We start from the raw sequence: 21200 nt of genomic DNA, 5'->3' as shown, positions 1-21200 counted from the left end.
CTAGCCGATCTTCTGAGGAACAGAGTGAACAGCCAACAGAACCCTAGCTTATATGAAGTTTGGAGGCCAAAAATTGTAGAAGACATTGAAAAACAGATGGTGAGGAGATAGCGGTGGGACAGTAAGGTCCCTGGTATCTGAGCAGGGACCTAGGCTGCTGTGTCCCTCATCTCGGCACCTGCTGCAGGATACCTGGAGAAGAATTAGATCACCAGCTCCCTCCCGTACCAGACCAGGAAGGGCAGTCCAGCACCAGGAGGGACCTGGTTGCTTGAAGTCACTGGGGGGAATAGAGATGAAGTGGGAGACACACAGAGGTGGTGTACACCCACTGGGACTACAGATGCTGGCTAGGTCATTGCCAGAGAAATTGAAGAGCTAGGTGATTCCTGGAGAAGGGAGAAGACTTGGGCTACGTAGGACCCTGACCCGGATAGTCTCCAGTCTGGTTAGAAAGTTGGGCTTGTGAAAAGCCGGGTGCTGGTTGAGAAAGGCAGGCTTAAACAACAAGCTTTTGCTAAAAAAAAAAAAAAAAAAAAAAAAAAAAAGCCTCGCAGCTGGTGATTTGAGCTGTGTGCCAGCGCTAGGCTTGGGCTGATTGCAGGACAGTAGATTCAAGCTGAGTGCCCACAGGGACTTGGGCAGTTTGCCAGGCAGCTGATTCACCCCGCCTACCCTACTGCTGATTGTGGACGATTGCCTCACCACTTGCCCCGCCCCCCTGGCTGATTTGGTCCGCTTGCCGGAGTTTGACTTGTGCTGCTCGCCCAGAGGCTGAGTGATGCCATGAGATCAGAGCTGCTTACCCAGCGGTAGGTTACGGCCACGGAGAGCTCACAAAGAGCAAGGAGGAGGCACACCGCAGGTACCTTGGTGGAACTGGTGGATTAATGGTGCAGGACTAGTGCAGATGGACAGTGGGGGCCCAGCGGCTCACGGGGGACGTGGGTTGGAAGCTGGGCAACTGTGAATATTGCTGCCCAGACATGGTCCCCATCCTAGCAAAACCATAGGGAGAAAAGCGAAGCCCAGCCCCCCTCTTCCTGTGACATCAGACCAGCAGGCAGTCTCACTGCTGGAAGACCAGCAGAACTCGCTTAATGGGTTTAAAGTTAGCAGGAAGCTTAATTTTTTTTTTTTACTCTCCCTCTTTTATTCTCTTCCCCCGAGTGAGATAATAAGACCTGGAGTCATGAAAGGTCTAGAGACAGATCCAAAGGGGGAGCACAAGGCTAACCCCCAAAACTGAGAAACTGCGACATACTTCATTTTGCTATCCCATAGATTTAGCATTTTGTATATTTGTATTATCATTATTTTTTCATTATTTTTACTTATTTTATTACTATTTTTAAATTTTTCTCCTTTTTGTTCAATTATCTTCATTTTATTCTGTTTAATTGCATTGTTTGACTGGTTTTCCTCATTCACTCTTTCATAATGTATTTATTTTTTTATTGTTATTCAATTACAGTTGTATGCCTTTTCTCCCCATCCCTCCACCCCACCCCATGTGAACCCACCTCCCTCCCCCCTCTCCACCCTCCCCCTTGGTTTTGTATTCATAATGTATTTTAATTTTCATTCTTTCACTTGTGTTCCAATACTCTTGATCACACTACTCTAGATCATGTACTTTCTGTTACTATTATCCAAATCTATCATATATTATTATTTACCATATCATGTTATATAATTTTATATTATTGTTCCAGTACTATTGTAAATAATTGTTGTTTCATGCAATTGTAAATACTACATAGCACCCCTCCCTGATCTTAGCCCATTTAACTTTATCCCTGAGGTTTATTACTGTTGTGGTTAACGATATTCTCTCGCACACTATGCCTGCTTTCTATGCTTTACTCTCACTATATCTCAACATGTAACCTTGCACACGTGCTGTTTTCTGGATACAGCTCACAATCCTTCTCTGCTCTAATAAGAGTCTTATCTCTCTTTCACCTTTTATAAAAAGTGGCTCGTTGGGTGAAATATCATGGTCAACGCTGTACTTATCCAAAGAATCTCCTGTCTCTTCTCTACTTGCTGGTACTTTAAATCCCATAGAATATGCTCTTGCTGTCTTAATCCATTTTGCCTACCCCCTGACACTGATCACATACAAGAATAGGTGGGAGCTGTGAACATTGGTGTACTTGCCGGAGGAGAGAATGCACCAACAAAGGAAGCACCACAAGGTAAAAACCCAAGTACAACAAGAGAGCCCACACAAACATAAGAAAGGGCAAACGTAGAGCATCCAGACAAGGAGATCAGAGACCACACCACTGAATCCAACAGAATTCCTACCACAGAAGTTCACCCTACACAAAGTGAAACATCAGGAAGCACAGAAACAAACAAAAAGAATCACCTAAAATGGAGAGACAAAAAAAGATCCTGCAATCAAAAGGCATGGAAGACTCCTGATTAAAAGAGCTAAATGAAATGGAGGTAAGCAAAATATCAGATACAGAATTCAAAATAATGGTTATAAAGATGCTCAAGGAACTCACAGACAACTACAAGGAGCTGAGTGAGAACTACAACAGTATGAAAAAGGAAACAGAAAACTTCATTTCAACAGAAGAAATGAAGAATATAATTTCTGAAATAAAAAACACACTAGAAGGAATTACAAGCAGGCTGGATGAAGCAGAGGACCGAATTAGTGAGCTGAAAGACAGGGTGGAAAAAAACATGAGGTAGAGCAGCTGCATGAAAAAAGACTCAAAAAATATGAAGATAGCTTAAGGGAACTCCAAGATAACATGAAATGCAACAAATGCGAACCATAGGAATACCAGAAGGAGAAGAAAAGGAACAAAGGATAGATATCCTGTTGGAAAAAATAATGACAGAAAACTTTTTGAACCTGGAGAGGGAAAAACCACGCAAGTTCAGGAAGCACAGAGAGTCAGTCCCATCGAGATGAACCAAAAGAAGCCAACTCCAAGAAATATCATATTAAAATGCCAAGTATTAAAGACAAAGAAAGAATCTTAAAAGCAGCAAGGGAGAAACAAGAAGTAATATATAAAGGGCCCTGATAAGGCTAGTAGCTGTTTTCTCAACAGAAACACTACAAGAGAGAAGGGAATGGCAAGAAATATTCCAAGTAATGAAAAACTATAGGAGACCATCCTGCATGGTGTGGCCCCAGCTCCCACTCAGAAAGGCCAGTGGGAAGCGAGGTCCAGCACACAGGACCCACGCCCACAGACAGGTTCTCCTGTGGGGAATCAGGCCTGCATTGTACCTAGGTCTCTTTGAGACTTGCTTTTTGCTAAAACTCCCTTACCCTGAATTGAGATAGCAAACATTTACTGCATATCTTTAAAGTAACTTCCTAAAACCTATGCTAAACCTCCCAAGGACGAGTGTAACCAGTTCAACCACTTTTCCCTTTACATTTGTAAATATCCTTCCTTTTTGATGTAATTAGCAACATCCTCTCCTTTATTTTCGGTAACCACCTAAAGCAAACCTGTGCATAGTAAATGAGGACCATCCTCAGTGTAATGTGCCCAGGAAAAAAGCAATAAAAGCCTGTCAAGGCAAGGGCCCAGGCGCTCTCCTTTGGAGAGAGTGACCGAGGTGCTCGAGGCACTCTTCTATTGAGAGAGTGGTCATGCTATCCCTTTTCCTCCACAGGATTCTGTAGTCAATGTGAATTTGTCTCGTCCCAGCCACAATGCTGTGGACACTGCAGGCCAGTGTCCACATCAGAAAACAAAGGCCTGCAACCAAGACTTCTATATATATACAGCAAGCCTCTCAATTAAAATGGAAGGCCAAATAAGGAGCTTCCCAGGCAAAAGAAGGCTCAAAGGATACTCCTCCACCAAACGAACAATGCAAGAGATGCTAAAGGGACCATTTTAAGAAAAGAAAAAAAAAAAAGATGAGAGAGAGGAACACAGGTATGAATGAAATAAAATGGCAATGAATAAGTACCTATCAATAATAACCTTAAATGTAAATGCATTAAATGTTCCAATCCAAAGACATGTAATAGCTAAATGGATAAGAAATCATGACCCACACATATGCTGCCTACAAGAGACCCACCTCAGAACAAAAGACCTACACAGACTGAAGGTGAAGGGCTGGAAACAAACATTCCAGGCAAATGGAAAGGAAAAAAAAGCCAGGGTAGTACTAGACCTCAAAATGAGGGCCATAAAAACAAAGGGTCACTTCATAATACTCAAGGGAAGAATCCATCAAGAAGACATAAACTTTGTAAATATATATGCACCCAACATAGGAGCACCCATATATACAAGGAAAATCTCGGAGGACTTCAAGAAAGATATTGATAGCAACACGATTACAGTGGGGGATAACACCCCACTGTCAAAAATAGATGGACATTCCAAAGAAAATATCAACAAAGATATTGCAGCATTGAACAATGTCCTAGATCAAATAAACTTAACTGATATATACAGAACCTTTCATCCCAAAGAAGCAAATTAAACATTCTTTTCAAATGAACAGGGAAAATTTTAAAGAGACCACATGATAGGACACAAAGAAGCCTCAACAAATTCAAGAAAACTGAAATCATATCAAGCTTTTTCTCTGACCACAAGGGGCTGAAACTAGAAACCAACCTCAAGGAAAACTCAAAAACACTCAAACTCATGGAGATTGAATAACATGCTATTAAGCAATGAATGGGTCAAGAATGAGATCAAGGAAGAAATCAAAAATTATCTGGAAACAAATGAAAATGAACTCACAACAACCCAAAATTTATGGGATACAGTGAACGCAGTCCTGAGAGGGAAGTTCATAGCAATAGAGACCTATTTAAGAAAGATAGAAACATTTCAAATAAATAACCTAACACTATACCAACAAGAACTGGAGGAATAAAAAAGACATCCCAGGGCAAGTAGAAGGAAGGAAATAACCAAGATCAGAGCAGAATGAAATGACATAGAGACTAAAAACTGTATTCTAAGGATCAGTAAATCCAGGAGTTGGTTCTTTGAAGAGATAAGAAAATCAACAAGTCTTAAAGCAGACTCATCAGGAAAAAAAGAGGACCCAAATAAACACAATCAGAAAAGAAAGAGGAGAGAGTACAACTGATACCACAGAAATACAAAGGATTGTAAGAAATTACTATTAAGAACTATATGCCAAGAAATTTGAAAACCTAGGTGAAATGGACAAATTTCTTGAAAAAAATTATCTTCCAAAATTGAATGAAGAAGCAGCAGAAAGCCTGCACAGACCAGTAACAGCTGATGAAATTGAAACAGTAATCAAAAACCTCCTAACACACAAAAGCCCTGGACCAGACGGTTTCACAGGAGAATTTTACAAAGCATTTAAGGTAGAGCCTAACCCCCCATCCTTCAGAGACTATTCCAAAAATCCCAAACTCTTTTATGAAGTCAGCATCATCCTGATCCCAAAATTAGATAAAGACACAACAAAGAAAGAAATCTTCAGGGCAATATTGCTGATGAACACAGACACTAAGATCCTAAACAAAATATTGGCAAACTGTACCCATGAATACATTAAAAGGATCATACAGCAAAATCAAGTGGGATTCATCCCAGGGATGCAAGGATGGTACAATATTCGTAAGTCAATAAACGTAATACATCACATAAACAAGAAGAAAGATAAAAATCACATCATCATATTAATAGATGCAGGAAAGTAATTGATAAGGTACAGCACCCATTTACCATTAAAACACTCAGCAAAGTGGGAACAGAGGGAGCATTCCTCAACATAATAGAGGCCATATATTAGAGACCTACAGCCAACATCATACTCAATAGGCAAAAACTAAAAGCTTTCCCACTAAGATCAGGAATAAGACAAGGATGTCCACTTTTACCACTCTTATTCAACATAATAGTGGAAGTCCCAGACACAGCAATCAAACAAGAAAAAGAAATAAATGCATCCAAACTGGAAAGAAGGAAGCAAAACTGTCATTGTTTGCAGATGACATGATAGTATACATAAAACATCCTACAGACTCCACCAAAAAACTACTCGACCCAATAAATGAATTTGGCAAAACAGTGGGATACAAAGCCAAAATTCAGAAATCAAAGGCATTTTTGTATACCAACAATGAAATATCAGAAACAGAAATCAGGAAAAAGAAATCCCATTTGCTATTGCAACAAGAAAAATAAAGTACCTAGGAATAAACCTAACCAAGAAGGTAAAAGACCTGTACTCAGAAAACTATACAACACTGAAGAAAGAAATTAAGGGAGACTCAAACAAATGGAAGCATGTACCATGCTCAAGGATGGGAAGAATTAACATCATCAAAATGGCCATACTACCCAAAGCGATTTATAGATTCAATGCAATCCCTATTAGAGTACCCATGACATATTTCACAGATATAGACGAAACATTTCAGAAATTCATATGGAACCATAAACGACTCCAAATAGCTGCAGCAATTTTGAGAAAGATGAACAGAGCAGGAGGGATCACAATACCTGATATCAAACTGTATTACAAGGCCACTGTAATCAAAACAGTCTGGTACTGGCATAAGAACAGACACATAAACCAATGGAACAGAATAGAGAGCCCAGAAATAAGCCCAAGTGTTTATGGCCAATTTCCATTCGAAAAAGGAGGCAGAAGCATAAAATGGAGTAAAAATATCCTCATCAACAAATGGTGTTGGGAGATCTGGACAGCTACATGCATAAAAATGAAACTCGATCACCAACTTACACCAAACACAAAAATAAATTTAAGGTGGATAAAAGAGTTAAATATAAATTGTGACACCATAAGAGTTCTAGAGGAAAACACAGGCAGCAAAATCTCAGATATTCCATGCAGCAATAGTTTCACTGATATGTTCCCTAGAGCAAGGGATATAAAGGAAAGAATTAATAAGTGGGATCTCATCAAAATAAAAAGCTTCTGCACAGCTGAAGACAACAGCATTAAAATGAAAAGAGAACCAACCATATGGGAAAACATATTTGTCAATGGTACCTCAGACAAGGGTTTGATCTCCAAAATATATAAAGAACTCACATGAGTACAGTCCCAGAAGACAAACAACCCAATTAAAAAATGGGCAAAAGACCTGAACAGATACTTCTCCAAGGAGACATACAGAGGGCCCACAGACATACAAAAAGATGCTCAGCATCACTAGCCATCAGAGAGACGCAAATTAAAACAACAATGAGATATCACTTCATACTGGTCAGAATGGCCATCATAAGCAAATCAACAAACAAGTGTTGGAAAGGCTGTGGAGAACAGGGAACCCTCGTACACTGCTGGTGGGAATGCAGACTGGTGCAGCCACTGTGGAAAACAGTATGGAATTTCCTCAGAAAACTAAAAATCGAACTGCCTTTTGACCCAGCAATTCCAATGCTGGGATCAAATCCTAAGAACCGTGAAACACCAATCTATAAGAACCTATGCACCCCATTGTGCATAGCAGCATAATTTACAATAGTCAAGTAGTGGAAACAAGCTAAGTGGTCATCAGTAAATGAATCGATCAAAACACTATTGCACATCTATATGATGGAATACTACGCAGCAGAAAGAAGGAGCTCCTACCCCTTGCAACAGCATGGATGGAACTGGAGAGCATTATGCTAAATGAAATAAGGCAGGCAGTGAAAGAGAAATATCATATGATGTCACCTTTAAGTGGAACCTAATCAACATAACAAAGAAGCATGCAAAATATAACCTGAGATATTGAAATTAAGAACAATCTGACAGTAACCAGAGGGGAGATGGGAGGGGATAATGGGGGGAAAAGGGTGAAGGGTTTTTAGGAACATGTATAAAGGACACCTGGACAAAACCAAGGGGGGTGGAATTAGGGGAGGAAGCTGGGGATCGCTGGGGCAGGGGGCAGAGCTGGGGAGAAAAGGCAGACAAGTGTACTTGAACAATAAAATAAAATAAAAAGAAGAAAAAACCTCCCAGATTTTCACTTTAAGTTACCCCATTTGGTACTGTGGAAAACTTTTATAATAGAGTTAAGTACAGTACTATCACTTAAAAAAGAAAGATACTAGTTTTTATCAGATTATTATTACTAGTAAAGAGGGGATAGTGGATGCTGGCTAGGAAATAACATGTCCACTAGATTTTTTATTTTATGGCACTCTGTGTAATTTCTGCTTAAATTTTACTACTCCTAACATCTGAAGTAAAGCAAAATTACAAATGTAGTAGAATAACAGATTTGGATAGACAAGGGTCAAACTGTATCATTTTAATTGAAATAATTAAATTCCTGTTGCATACTGATTTTTCTTTGGGCAATCACTCCTTCCCCACTCTCCAACATGCAGTTTGTGTGGGATGGTCCATGATGTCTCCCTTTCGAGGCATAGGCTTACTGGTGTAGTCAGTCACAGTGCTCTGCAGAGCTGGTGCTAGGACAGCACAGTGGTGACCCATGCTAATGAATAGTTTGTTTGTCTGGCTGCAGGGGCTTGTTTCAGGGATAAGCTGTGACCTGCTCTAGGTCAAGCAGAGTGGGATTCCTACAGAGAAGACTGGATCATTCACTTCATCTTTCCCTGGGCTTTGATGATGTGAGAATGTTTCACTTAGGATGTGAGATCATGGACAGAGTCTGGGAACTGCTAGAGATCAATGTTCAGAGTCTGAGAATGGACTCTGATTGGCAGGTCTGAAGGAAGGGTACTGGTGACACCTGAGCCCTGGATTAAGCTGTGCAGTCACTGAAGCAAGCTGTTTGGTTACAGAATCAGCTTCCTTTCCTGCTCAAGTAAATGGTGTCAGGTTTTATGTGCTTGCCATGAAAAGAATTACTATAATAGAGAAAACATATCTTACAAATCACAGCTTCTTGATAAGCTAAAAAGAATTTCCCTCTGGATCATAAGCTACACAAAACACTTTATCATGGAAAACTTCAGCTATATAAAAAAGTGAATAGTAAGATGAATAACTATATATATATCAGATTCAATTACCTGATTATATCAATTATCAATTCATGGAGGATCTTGTTTTACTTTATATCTTACCTCCTTTCCCTCACCTCCTACTGGATTAATTTGGAACAAAGTCCACAGATGATATTATTCATAGTAGAAAATTCAGGGTATATCTTTAAAAGGACTATCCCCTTCTCACAAATATATCTACCACACCTAAAATATTAACAACAATTCCTTAATATCATCAAACTAAAATCAATGTTACAAACATCCATTTCAGAAAAAAATCTTTTAAATTATATTTTACTGATTATGCTATTACAGTTGTCCTGATTTTTCTCCCTTTGCCCCGCTCCACCCAGCACACCCCACTCCCTCAGGCTTTCGCCCCCACCCCCATTATTCATGTCCATAGTTCATTCGTGTAAGTTCTTTGGCTACTCTATTTCCCATACTGTACTTTCCATACTCATGGCTATTCTGTAACCACCTATTTGTACTTCTTAATCCCCTCACGGCTTCACCCATTCTCCCTGTCCTATCTCCTATCTGGCAACCTTCCAGTAACTAACTTCTTTGCTCTTGCTTTTAAAAGTCCCTATCTTTAACCTTTGGCCTTTTAATAATGATGCATCTTGGAGTGGGCCTCTTTGTATCCATCATAATTGGAACTCTGCACTTCCTGGAATTGCATGTCTATTTCCTTCAGCAAATTAGAGAAGTTTGCTTTCACTATATTTTTAGATTTCCAATTTCCTGCTTTCTCTTCTCCTTCTGGCACCTCTACAAGGCGAATGTTGGACCTCTTGAAGTTGTCCCAGAGGCTGTTTATCCTCACTAAATCCCTTGAGCATCCTTATAAACAGTGTTCTGAACTCTGCATCTGATAGACTGCTTATCTCCATTAGGTTCACCTCTTTCTGGAGTGTTAATCTGTTCTTTCATTTGGGCCATGTTTGTTTTGTTATTTTGGCAGCCTCCCTGTGTTTGTTTCTATGTATTAAGGTAGAGGTGTTTTTACTCTGTCTTAGTAATGTGGCCTAATGTAGTAGGTGTCCTGTAGTAGGTGTCCAGTGGCACAGCCTCCCTGATCACTCAAGCTGGGTTCTTGAGGTGTGCCCTGTGTGTGGGCTGAGTACACCCTCCTGTTGTAGTGTACTCTTTGTAGCTGTTGGCAGATCATTGGGATGATTTCCTCAGGGCATTCGGCTGCAAGGACTGGTTGTGACCACTGACCATCAACCTCCACTCTCCATGGAGGATCAGCTCTGCAGGGGCAGGGTGGTAGTGCTCCCACATGGTCTGTAGCTGTCCACTGGATGCATTGGCCCTGGGGCTCCCCTAGTGGTGCAGGCCAAGGTAAGCCCCCACCTGTGTTTTGCCTGAAGCACCTGGCATTGGAGATTCCCAGGTGAAGCCAAACTGTGACTCTAATCTGGCTGCTGTAAGGCTTACTGAAGGGAGTTGTTGCTTGTTTGATAGGGTTTAGGAACCAAGACCAGCCATTGTTTTGGAAAAGCAGCTTGGGTGGGCCTATAAGTTAGGTGGGTTAGAGCCTCTGTGGATCTCCAAGGTGGTTCACACAGTGTTAGCCAGGTTGATAGTCTCAGGTATGGCACCAAGCCTACTGGTTCTCTCAGGGGAAGGCTCAGTAGAGGGACAATGGCCTCTGCTTGCCCTGATGCCAGACACTTCTGTGTCTCCCTGTGTATCACTGGTGCCCTTCAAGTTGCCACCCTGGTGGAGCTCAGAAGGAGCAAGTCTGAGTAGGTGAGTCTGTGTGTGGGTTCCCCAAGAGGAACTGCTTAGTGCTCCAGCAGTGTCTTCCACTGATTCAATCTCCACTGGCCTTCGTAGCCAGACGTGGGGACTAGAATCCTGGGCTAGGTGGGAGACTTGGTGTGGGTCTGGGACTCCTCACTCCCTAAATATCCCTCCTGAATTTTTTATCTACGTGGGTGTAGGGCCAGCGCATTCTGCATCCATGCCCCTTTTACCAGTCTGGATGGATGTGGTTTCTTCAATTACATAATTGTCAGACTTCTATTCAACATGATTTCATAGTTGTCAGACCTTTCATTCAACTCGATTTCTGATGTTCCTGAGTGATGGCTGTTCTATATTTTAGTTGTTAAGTTTGATGTGGTTGTGCAAAGAGGCGAGCCATGTCTGCCTACGTTGCCATCTTGACCCGAAGTCCAGAAAAAATGTTTTTAAGTGTGATCAAGTCAGAATTCAAAGAAAGTTCTTGCATTGCATTTGGTTGATAGGTCTTGTCACTTTTATTGTGGTAAAATGTACACAACATTTACCATTTTGGCCATTTAAAAAAAAAGATATTTATTTATTTATTTATTTTTAGAAAGAGGGTAAGGGAGAAAGAGGAGAGAAACATCAATGTGTGGGTAGCTGGCCTACAACCCAGGCATGTGCCCTGCCTGGGAATCTAACTGACGACCTTTGGTTTGCAGGCCCACGCTCAATCCACTGAGCTACACCAGCCAGGTCTGCCATTTTTAAATGTACAGTCCAGGCATTAAGTTAGTTCACATTGTTTTGTGACTATTATCATCAGGATGTTTTCATCATCACAAACAGAAACCCCATAAACACGAATTCCCCATTCTTTTCTGCTCCCAACCCCTGTAACCTCTAGTCCAGTGATTTTCAATCATTTCCATGTTATGGCACACATGAACTAATTACTAAAATTTTGTGACACACCAAAAAAAAATTTTTTTGTTGATCTGACAAAAACATAGGTATAATTTTGATTCATTCACACTGGATGGCTATTGGGTTGGCTGTTGTCATTTTTTTTTACCTGATAATCGAAGGGAAAAGAGGTCAGTGCCCCTGACTAAATAGTCACATATTGCATGTTTTAAAAATCCTAATAGCACACCAATGTGTTTGCTGCAGCATACCAGTTGAAAATCGCTAGTCTAGTGTACATTCTTTCTCCGTTTTAGGGACCTCATATACATGGAATCATACAGTATGTCCTTCCCCGACTGGCTTTTCTCACTTAGCATAATGTCTCCAAGACTTACTCATATTGTAGCATGTATTGGAATTCCATTCCTTTTTAAGTTGGAATAATATTCCATTTTATGGATGGACCATAGTTCATTTATCTATCATCTGTTTCCAACCATTTACCTACTGTGACTAATGCTGCTTACAAACAATGGTGTAATAATATAATAGCTGTTTGAGTCTCTGCTTGTTTTTTTAATCCTCAACCAAAGACTTTCATTGCTTCTAGAGAGGAAGGAAGAGGTTGAGGAACAGACACATCAATTAGTTGCATTCTCAGGTGCCCTGACCTACAACCTGGGTGAGTGCCCTGATTGGGAATTGAACCCACAACCTTTTGGTCTACAAGACGATGATCCAACCAACTGAGTCACACTGGCCAGAGCCTGAGTCTCTGCTTTTAACTCTTTTGGGTATATATCCACAAGTGGAATTGCTGGATCAAATGGAAATATGTTTAATTTTTTGAGGGACATCCATACTATTTCCCACAGTGGCCACACCATTTTATATCCCTACTAGCAATGTGACAGTATTACAATTTATCTACATCCTTACCAATAATTATTTTCTTTTTTTTCCCTTATAGTAATGGGTGTGATGTGGCATCTCACCGTGGTTTTCATTTGCATTTCTCTAATAGTCACGTTGAGGATCTTTTCATGTGAGAACTAGCCATTTGTATATCTTTGGAGAATATCTATTCCAGCTTGCCTACTTCTAAATTGGTTTGTTTTTTATTGTTGAGTTGTAGAAGTCCTTTATATATCCTTCATATTAGCCCCCTATACATGATCTGCAAATATTTTCTCTCATCCAGTGTGTTGCCTTTTCACTATCGATAGTGCACTTGATTCATGACTTTTTAATTTTTCTTTTGTTCCTTATGTCTTAAATCTCTTTTGACATATAGGTTCTCCCTTCTCTTTTTTCCCCCTTTCAATTAATTTGTTGAAGAAACCTGGTTATTTGTCCTGTAAGGTTTATTATAGCCTAGAAAATTTTGATGATTGTATCTTCTTGGTGTCATTTTATGTTCCTATAACTTCTACATTTTCTAACAACTGGTACTTAGTTAGATCCAGAGCTGTGCTCAGATATGGGGATCAAACCCGCAAGCTAGGTATGTACCATGACTGGGGATCAAACCTGCAACCTTTTGGTGTATGGGACAAGGCTCCAACCAACTAAGCCACCCAGCCATGGTTATGGCAAGAATTCTTAATAGATGGTGCTGTGTATAGCAGGAGGCTAAAATGCAAATGTTTATAGGAAATGCTACCTACTGCTGAGAGATATTGATAGTAAGAGTTATAGGACTTCAGAAAAATGTGAAATTATTTCCCAAGTTTGTATAATCAGAAATATAATTTTCACTCATCCTTTAGATGGGGGAAAATTTTAAGTAAGCAGGTATAAGTGGGAAAGCTGTGTAAGATAAATAAAGATTAAGGAGAACCAAGATGGAGGCGTAGGTAGAAACACTGCGCCTCCTCACACAACCAGAACTGACAGAAAATCGAACGGCAAGGAAGTCCGACACCAAGGAAATAAAAAGTAAACATTCATCCAGACGGGTAGGAAGGGCGGAGATGGGCAGCCGGGGTGGAAAGGACTTGCATTGTCCGTGGCGGGACGGAGATTGACGGAATGTGGGACGAACGGGGCAGGCAGTCTGACCACTAGCAGACTCCACGGCCCCACATTTGCGCACAGATAAACCGGGATGAACAGCGGGGATCGAAGCAGACCTTGCAGCCCAGGGCTCCAGCGCGGGGAAATAAAGCCTCAAACCTCTGAGTGAAAATGCCCATGGGGGTTGGGGCAGCAGCAGGAGAGACTCCCAGCCTCACAGGAGAGGTCGTTGCAGAGACCCACAGGGGCCTAGAGTGTGCATAAGCCCACCCACTCGGGAACCAGCACCAGAGGGGCCCAATTTGATTGTGGGTAGCAGAGGGAGTGACTAAAATCTAGTGGAGAGTGGAGCAGGCGCCATTGCTCCCTCTCGGCCCCTCCCCCATGTACAGTGTCACAGCGCAGCCACCAGCGTTCCGCCCCTTTAAGTAACAGATGCGCCAAGGGAAAAAAAAAAAAAAAAAGGCCCAAATGACAGAACACTTCAAAGCTCCAGAAAAAATACAACTAAGCGAGGAAGAGATAGCCAACCTATCGGATGCAGTTCAAAACACTGGTTATCAAGACGCTCACAGAATTGGTTGAATTTGTTCAAAAACCAGATGAAAAAATGAAGCCTATGCTAAGAGAAACAAAGGAAAATGTACAGGGAACCAATAGTGAGGCGAAGGAAACTGGGACTCAAATCAACGGTGTGGACCAGAAGGAAGAAAGAAACATCCAACCAGAAAAGAATGAAGAGCCAAGAATTCGGAAAAATGAGGAGAGGCTTAGGAACCTCCAGGACATCTTGAAACATTCCAACATCCGAATTATAGGGGTGCCAGAAGCAGAACAGGAAGAACAAAAAATTGAAAACTTACTTGAACAAATAATGAAGGAGAACTTTCCCAGTCTGGCAAAGGAAATAGACTTCCAGGAAGTCCAGGAAGCTCAGAGAGTCCCAAAGAAGCTGGGCCCAAGGAGGAACACACCAAGGCACATCATAATTACATTCCCCAAGATGAAACAGAAGGAGAGAATCTTAGAAGCAGCAAGAGAAAAGGAGACAGTTACCTACAAAGGACTTCCCATAAGACTGTCAGCTGATCTCCAAAGAGACCTTACAAGCAAGAAGGGGCTGGCAAGAAGTATTCCAAGTCATGAAAGGCAAGGACCTACATCCAAGATTACTGTATCCAGCAAAGCTATCATGTAGAATGGAAGGGAAGATAAAGTGCTTCTCAGATAAGGTCAAGTTCAAGGAGTTCATCATCACCAAGTCCTTATTATATGAAATGTTAAAGGGACTTACCTAAGAAAAAGAAGATAAAAAATATGAACAGTAAAAATGACAGCAAACTCACAGTTATTAACGACCACACCTAAAACAAAAACAAGAGCAAACTAGGCAAACAACTAGAACAGCAACAGAACCATAGAGATGGAGATCACATGGAGGGTTGTCAATCACGGGAGGGGGAGAGTGGGGGGAAAGGTACAGAGAATAAGTAGCATAAATGATAGGTGGAAAATAGACAGGGGGAGGGTAAGAATAGTGTAGGAAATGTAGAAGCCAAAGAACTTATAAGTATGACCCATGGAGATGAACTATAGGGGGGGAATGTGGGAGGGAGATGGGGGAAGGATGGAGTGGAGTGAGGGGGGAAAATGGGACAACTGTAATAGCATAATCAATAAATATATTTTAAAAAAGATAAATAAAGATTAATATAAAAATTAAAAAGAGAACCCTGGCCTGTGTGGCTCGGTTGCTTAGAGTGTTTTTTCATGGACCAAAAGGTTGTGGGTTTGATTCTGGTCAGGGCACATGGCTAGGTTGCAAGTTTGGCCCCTGGTCAGGCATGTACAGGAGGTGGACAATCGAAATTTCTCTATCACATCAATGTTTCTCTGAAACTCTCTTTCTGAAAGCAATGAATAAAATGTCCTTGTGTGATAATTAAAATTTAAAAAATTACATACTAAAAAGAGATTGTTGGAAGAACAATGGGAAGTAAAGCTAATATAGTAGTACAGAAAGGAGAAGTGACAGAGAAGTGATGGCAGAGGAGTAAGACCACACCCTAATGGCTTCCAATCACATAAAGCAGAGATGCGGGACCACAGTCACTCAGAGCAAGGCAGGTAAGGAATTTACATTCAGGTTTTCTGTGTTTTAGCTGTAACTAACTTCAGGTATATTTTAAATGTTTTTAATGACTTAGTTTTTCTTTGCATCACCAACTTTTCTGTTGTTTTTATATTTTGGGGCAGGAGTACTTCTCTTTCATAAAAAAGCCTCCAGTAAATCTTCAGGCTTTTTTTTTTAAACATTCAGTATTCATATGAAGGCACTGTAATATCAATAGTTGAAGTAACAAAGTATTTCATCCCTTGACTATCACAAAAATGTCAATAGTTTTTTTCTAATTTTCAAAGGAATATGGCAATGTAAAGAAATGGCCAATGTGCTAGACTAAACTGGGCTTGGTGCCAAAAAAAGACCTCATGTTTCTTTTCTCTAGACATAAGTCCATCCATGTCTTTTACACAGGGGAGCTGTTTATAAGAGAAAATTCTCGTCTTTCTTTGAAATACTGATGTAAATAAAAAGCTTGTGTGGGAGGAACTCCATCCGGCAGAATTCCTCCCATCAGCTGTGGATGAGAAATAAGTCGTCCTGGACACAATCTTGCTGTTCGGGTGGGAAAGGGGGTGGCGATTCCCTCTAGTGGGGAATGCCTCAAGCCCTTCTCCCAAATGGCTTTTATTGGTAATGGAATGTGTAGATATATGCAGCATACATGCATAGCTCATCAATGTCAAAAGGCTACAGTCATAGAAAAACAGGTATTATCTATAGGTAACAACCGAAGGAACACAGAGATTTGTCATAGGTCAGGGTCTGTTAGTCATACTGACGCCAAATGGTCTTTAAGACGTGTTTTATGAGATAAGGAGTTTACTCCTTATGCCTTGAACTTAAAAACATCCTGTTTATATCAACAGAGCCATACAAAGCAAAGCAGAGCAAGCTTCAAAGGATACAATGTATTTATCAGGGCTGATTCCCACAGAACCCTCACTGTTAGAGTCGGGTCATCTGCCACCTGCATTACCTGCTTTTCGAGGGAGACTTACTAGCCCCTTTCAGAGCCTGATCTTGTGGGGCTGCAATCTCCGAAACCACACAAAGCAGTCCCCAACAAGCTTGAATAAACACAGTTAAGGTAGTATGAAAAGAGTATCCTACACTCTCAAGATAGATTGTAGACAAGATTATTTGTACAAGAGCATTCTAGGCATCTGTCCTCTGAAAATACTTTCTAAAAAATACTGACACTTCAGAATATTTAGAGGAGAAATAATTTATACATACTTGTAACATCTAATTGTAAAACAAATGCTATTAAATGGCAATGTTTAAAAACTGCATGTGAAAGAAATATTTCAAATAATTGTATTTAAAAATTTGTTAAAAAATCTTTAGGAGCCACCTGAAGAGATGATTAAATTCTGTTACTATGCTTCTCTGGAAATAATTGGAGTCATTACAAAATATGGCTTGCCACTGAATGCAATTTTGAGAACCCTGTTCCCCAAAGAGAAATGACCACGTCTGTCATAAAAATATATTTATATCTTAAAACATGTCTTATAATTTATATTCAGTACATTTAAACGAAATATTTACTTATTTATTTAGAGAGGAAGGGAGGGAGAGAGGGAGAGAAACATCGATGTGACAGAGCAACATTGATTGAATCCTTAGTTGTCTGCCTCTCACATGCACCCTCACCTGGGACTGAACCCACAACCTAGGCATGTGTACTGTCCAGGTATTGAACATTTGACCGCTTGCTTTGTGGGACACCACCCAACCAATTGAGCCACACCAGTCAGGGCTATATTTAGTACATTTTTGAGGGTGGTATTACACTGAGAATCCTGCTTGGGTTTAAAAAACACGTAATAACTATGACTTACAATTTCCTTTTTTATAATGCATGGTGGGTAAAATCTTTTTATTTCAAGAATATAATGTAGTACTGTTAGCTAGTTGTGAGATCGTGGAAACTTTGATAATTCTTTTATGTGGATTCTGTGAGGCCTTCTCTTGTTACTTTAGATAGTCTGCCTTACTCCTTTATCCTGGCCTTAATGAAAATTGATGCTTGAATAATTCATCTGTAATTGCTAAGAGTTTGACAAAGTTATTTCTTACTTAATGAGTATTTTATTACGACTTAAAACATATATTAAATAACATGGTGTTATAATATCCTCTATGTATATTCTCTACCATATATTCTCTAACACACAGCTGCAAACCTCATACCATAATTTGTTAATAATACTTTAGTTAATTAAAATACTTAAGAAGAAACTTAATCACAATTACCTTTATCACCAAGGTCTCTAAAAAAGGTTGATCCACAACGAGTTGTTTGGATTGCTGCCAGTACATCCTCGATATCCTTAGAATATACACATATTAAAATATTTTAATTTAATTTATAAAAGTTCATTTTCTATCATAAGGAAAATTTAGAAAAAGAACCCCTCCCTACACACATTGCTTACCTTTTTTGTCAGCTTCTTGACGGAAGTTTTACCTAAAGCAAAGAAAAACATTACTTACTACCTACATTCCTTGGTCAAACTTGACTTCCATTAAGAAAGAAATCATTTAAAAGACAAGACAAACAATTAAATATTTATTTTTAAAAAAGTTTGGCAATTTTAGCTAAAAATTTTAAATGAAAGTTATGAGCCAGAGAATTCTCTATCTGAACACAAAGACACTGCAGGTTCTTTGTAAGACTTGTTTTCGATTTCATTCACCCCATCTCAGACACATGAAGTAAAGTTTGCATACAATATCCTATTAATTTTAGGTGTGCATCATCGTGATTTGACACATATATGATCACCACAATAAATCTAATTACCTTGTCACCATACAAAGTTTTTATAACATTATTGACCACTTTCCTCATGCTCTATTTTACATAACTTTTACCTCTTAATCCCCTTCACTTATTTTGGCTGCCCCTTAACCTCTCCCCTCTGGAAACCACCAGTTTGTTTCCTGTATCTATGAATTTGTTTCTGTTTTGTTTTGTTTTGTTAGATTCCACATATAAGTGTAATTATACAACATTTGTCTTTGTTTTATTTCACACAGCATAATACCTTTCAGGTCCATCCAGACATGAAATCTTGTAAGTATCTTTGACTTACCTTAGTTGTCTGCATCATAAATTCTTGCCAAACACGTTTTTGTTTACATAATTATTAAAATGTCTCTTTGTGCTTTACTGATTAAAAAAATACAGCTTCATGTTTTATAAAGCTATCTTTTTGAACCCTGAAAAGTTCTCTTAAGCTTAGAACTCTATAGTCAAATTTAAAAGGCTAGCCAACACTACTGTCCACTCTATGGTGATGTCACTTCTAATACTTTTCTACTGGATAACAGAGATTTAAATTCTTTCAGGTTTCAGCCATTTTCTTTACTGATGACAACACTTTCCTCTTATCCACTGTAATTTTAAAGGTATCACATTGTTTCTTTTGCTGGAACTTATTCTCATAGTCTCTGTCATTTTACACAGCTAGAACAATGCTGGAAAAGGTCTTGTTTTGTTTCTTACATAAGCCATGTGCATCACAAACTTCCAATTGCTCTCAAAACATCTGTTAAGTTCCTTCAGTACACTGAAAATTCATATGACAAGTTAAAAAAATGAATACTTTCACATGTACCTTTTTTGGAGTTTGGATGCTTAATTAGGACTATAAACCTAGTGGGGATAAATTCTATTACTTGATGTTATAAACTGTCAAGATTTTATTTTTGTACCATAATATTGTGAATATAATAAATTTTAGAAACACTTATGACCATGTTTGTAAGCTTAGGTATTCCAGTCTGGGCTAACTTTTATTCCTTGACATTATCACATGTCACCAAATAACAAGGAACACTATAAACTGTAATGTTAAGTACTATTCCATGAGATCATCACATAGATAAACCTTACTGATTATTTTACAAATCTAAGAGTCCATGTGAATGTATATGCAGAATTGTAGTAATATGATGTTGATACAAACCCCAGAAAACTGTGTAGTACACGTGTTTTTCTATCTTTGCGTATTCCATTAACTTAAAAAAGGAACCATAATTCACATGCCTTATACCGTTTTTCTTAAAGTTGTGTCACGAATTATTCATTACCATATGCACTTTCATTTTTAGACATTTAAGGGCAGTCTTATCAATTTTTAAAGAAAGACTGTTCCTAATGGAAGAAGTGTTCTAGGAAGTAAAACTGACATTTAGGTGACATCTTGAGATGAAAGTATTGATGATTTCTGAGAAGTAAGATAATTCCTAAGGGATCTTATATCTACTTCACAGCTAGATTCCTTTCTGGCCTTTTAGGAATCTTTGTGCTTAAAAAACTCCTTCTACTTGAAACTGAGGAAGGAAGGTAATGTTTGATTCCCCGCAGTTGGTAGCCTTGATGCCAAACAGCTGAGCCAATAAAATTTAATACTATGTGAGTGAAAGAAAACGTAAAGGTACGAGCTAATCAAATAACATAACACCAGAATCACAGCTAAGAACTAATTTGTAAAACCCTATTGAGGCAGATACTCCATATCTCCTGTACCTTTATGTAGCTCAGGGCTTAGCATTTAAATATTTGTTGAGTGAATACTTGAATAAAAATTAGAAAAGATTTCAGAATGGCTCCTTAGTGAGACCCCTGCCTTAACATGGCTAATAAATTATTACCCCCACTTTGCAAATAAAACAGATAGCGCCCAGCAAAGGGCAAGAGGAATTAGGTCATAATACAGACATTGCAGGGTTTCCTTTGTTGCACAGATCTTTCAAAAACAGGCATTGGATGTCTTGAGTTCCATTAAAGCAGGAACCTGTGGACTAGTTTCAACACTTCAGAAAGCTTCACAGAACTGACAGCTAAGCATGTATTATCATAGCCAGTTTATTTTTCTTTTTGCTTTTGATTATAACTGGGTACTTCTATATATATTTGATTCTCAAAATGGAAAAACCATGTACTTAAAATAAGCTTCTTTTGTAAAAACATATTTTTAAAATGAAATCAATACTTGGAAAATGGATAAAGAAATTATCTATGCTGATAAAAATTTGGGGGCACTGTCTTACATAAAATTTATTTTTAGATTAAAAAAGATAAGACAGAGCTACCAGAAGTGAACACCTATTCTCTTGTACTTCCTCTCTCTTCTAAGTTAATAAACTTTACTCTGAGTAAGAAAAGGGGTTAGTAGGATTTTTCCAGCAGGTGGTTGTCTCACCCAGGCGTGCTCAGTCTTATACCACCCGTTCTTGGGCTGTACCAGGAGAGAGACCAGAGTACCAACTCAGAGGCCCATGGTCACACATCTGCTACATGAGGAGCAGTAACAACACAGGACATAGTAAACAGACCTAAATATTTTTGTTCACATTTTTCTATTTAGGGGTAAATCCCATTTGTAAATAATCTAGTTTTTCGTTCAGGTTTTTCTTTTTCTTTT

The 21200-nt window shown here is 39.3% G+C and overlaps 1 protein-coding gene across 5 annotated transcripts in view; it reads right to left on the bottom strand.

The window, feature by feature from the left end:
- The window catches only part of MICU2 (mitochondrial calcium uptake 2), a 106366-nt gene that overhangs the window by 31775 nt on the left and 53391 nt on the right, over positions 1 to 21200 (bottom strand). For 4 of the 5 annotated variants that reach the window (XM_024580827.4, XM_024580825.4, XM_024580828.4 and 1 more), the window contains 2 exons: positions 18204 to 18235; positions 18022 to 18097 (listed from right to left, as the gene is read on the bottom strand). The exons of the other annotated variant lie outside the window; for it this stretch is intronic. In XM_024580827.4, coding sequence (XP_024436595.1) covers positions 18022 to 18097; positions 18204 to 18235 — 108 coding nt within the window. The remainder of the gene's footprint in view (positions 1 to 18021; positions 18098 to 18203; positions 18236 to 21200) is intronic. 5 annotated transcript variants of the gene reach the window in all.

Source organism: Desmodus rotundus, chromosome 3 (genome assembly GCF_022682495.2).
Source record: "Desmodus rotundus isolate HL8 chromosome 3, HLdesRot8A.1, whole genome shotgun sequence".
In the NCBI taxonomy this organism is placed as follows: Eukaryota; Metazoa; Chordata; class Mammalia; order Chiroptera; family Phyllostomidae; genus Desmodus; species Desmodus rotundus.
Note: the sequence above shows the minus strand (reverse complement) of the source record. Positions and strands in the feature narration are given on the sequence as shown.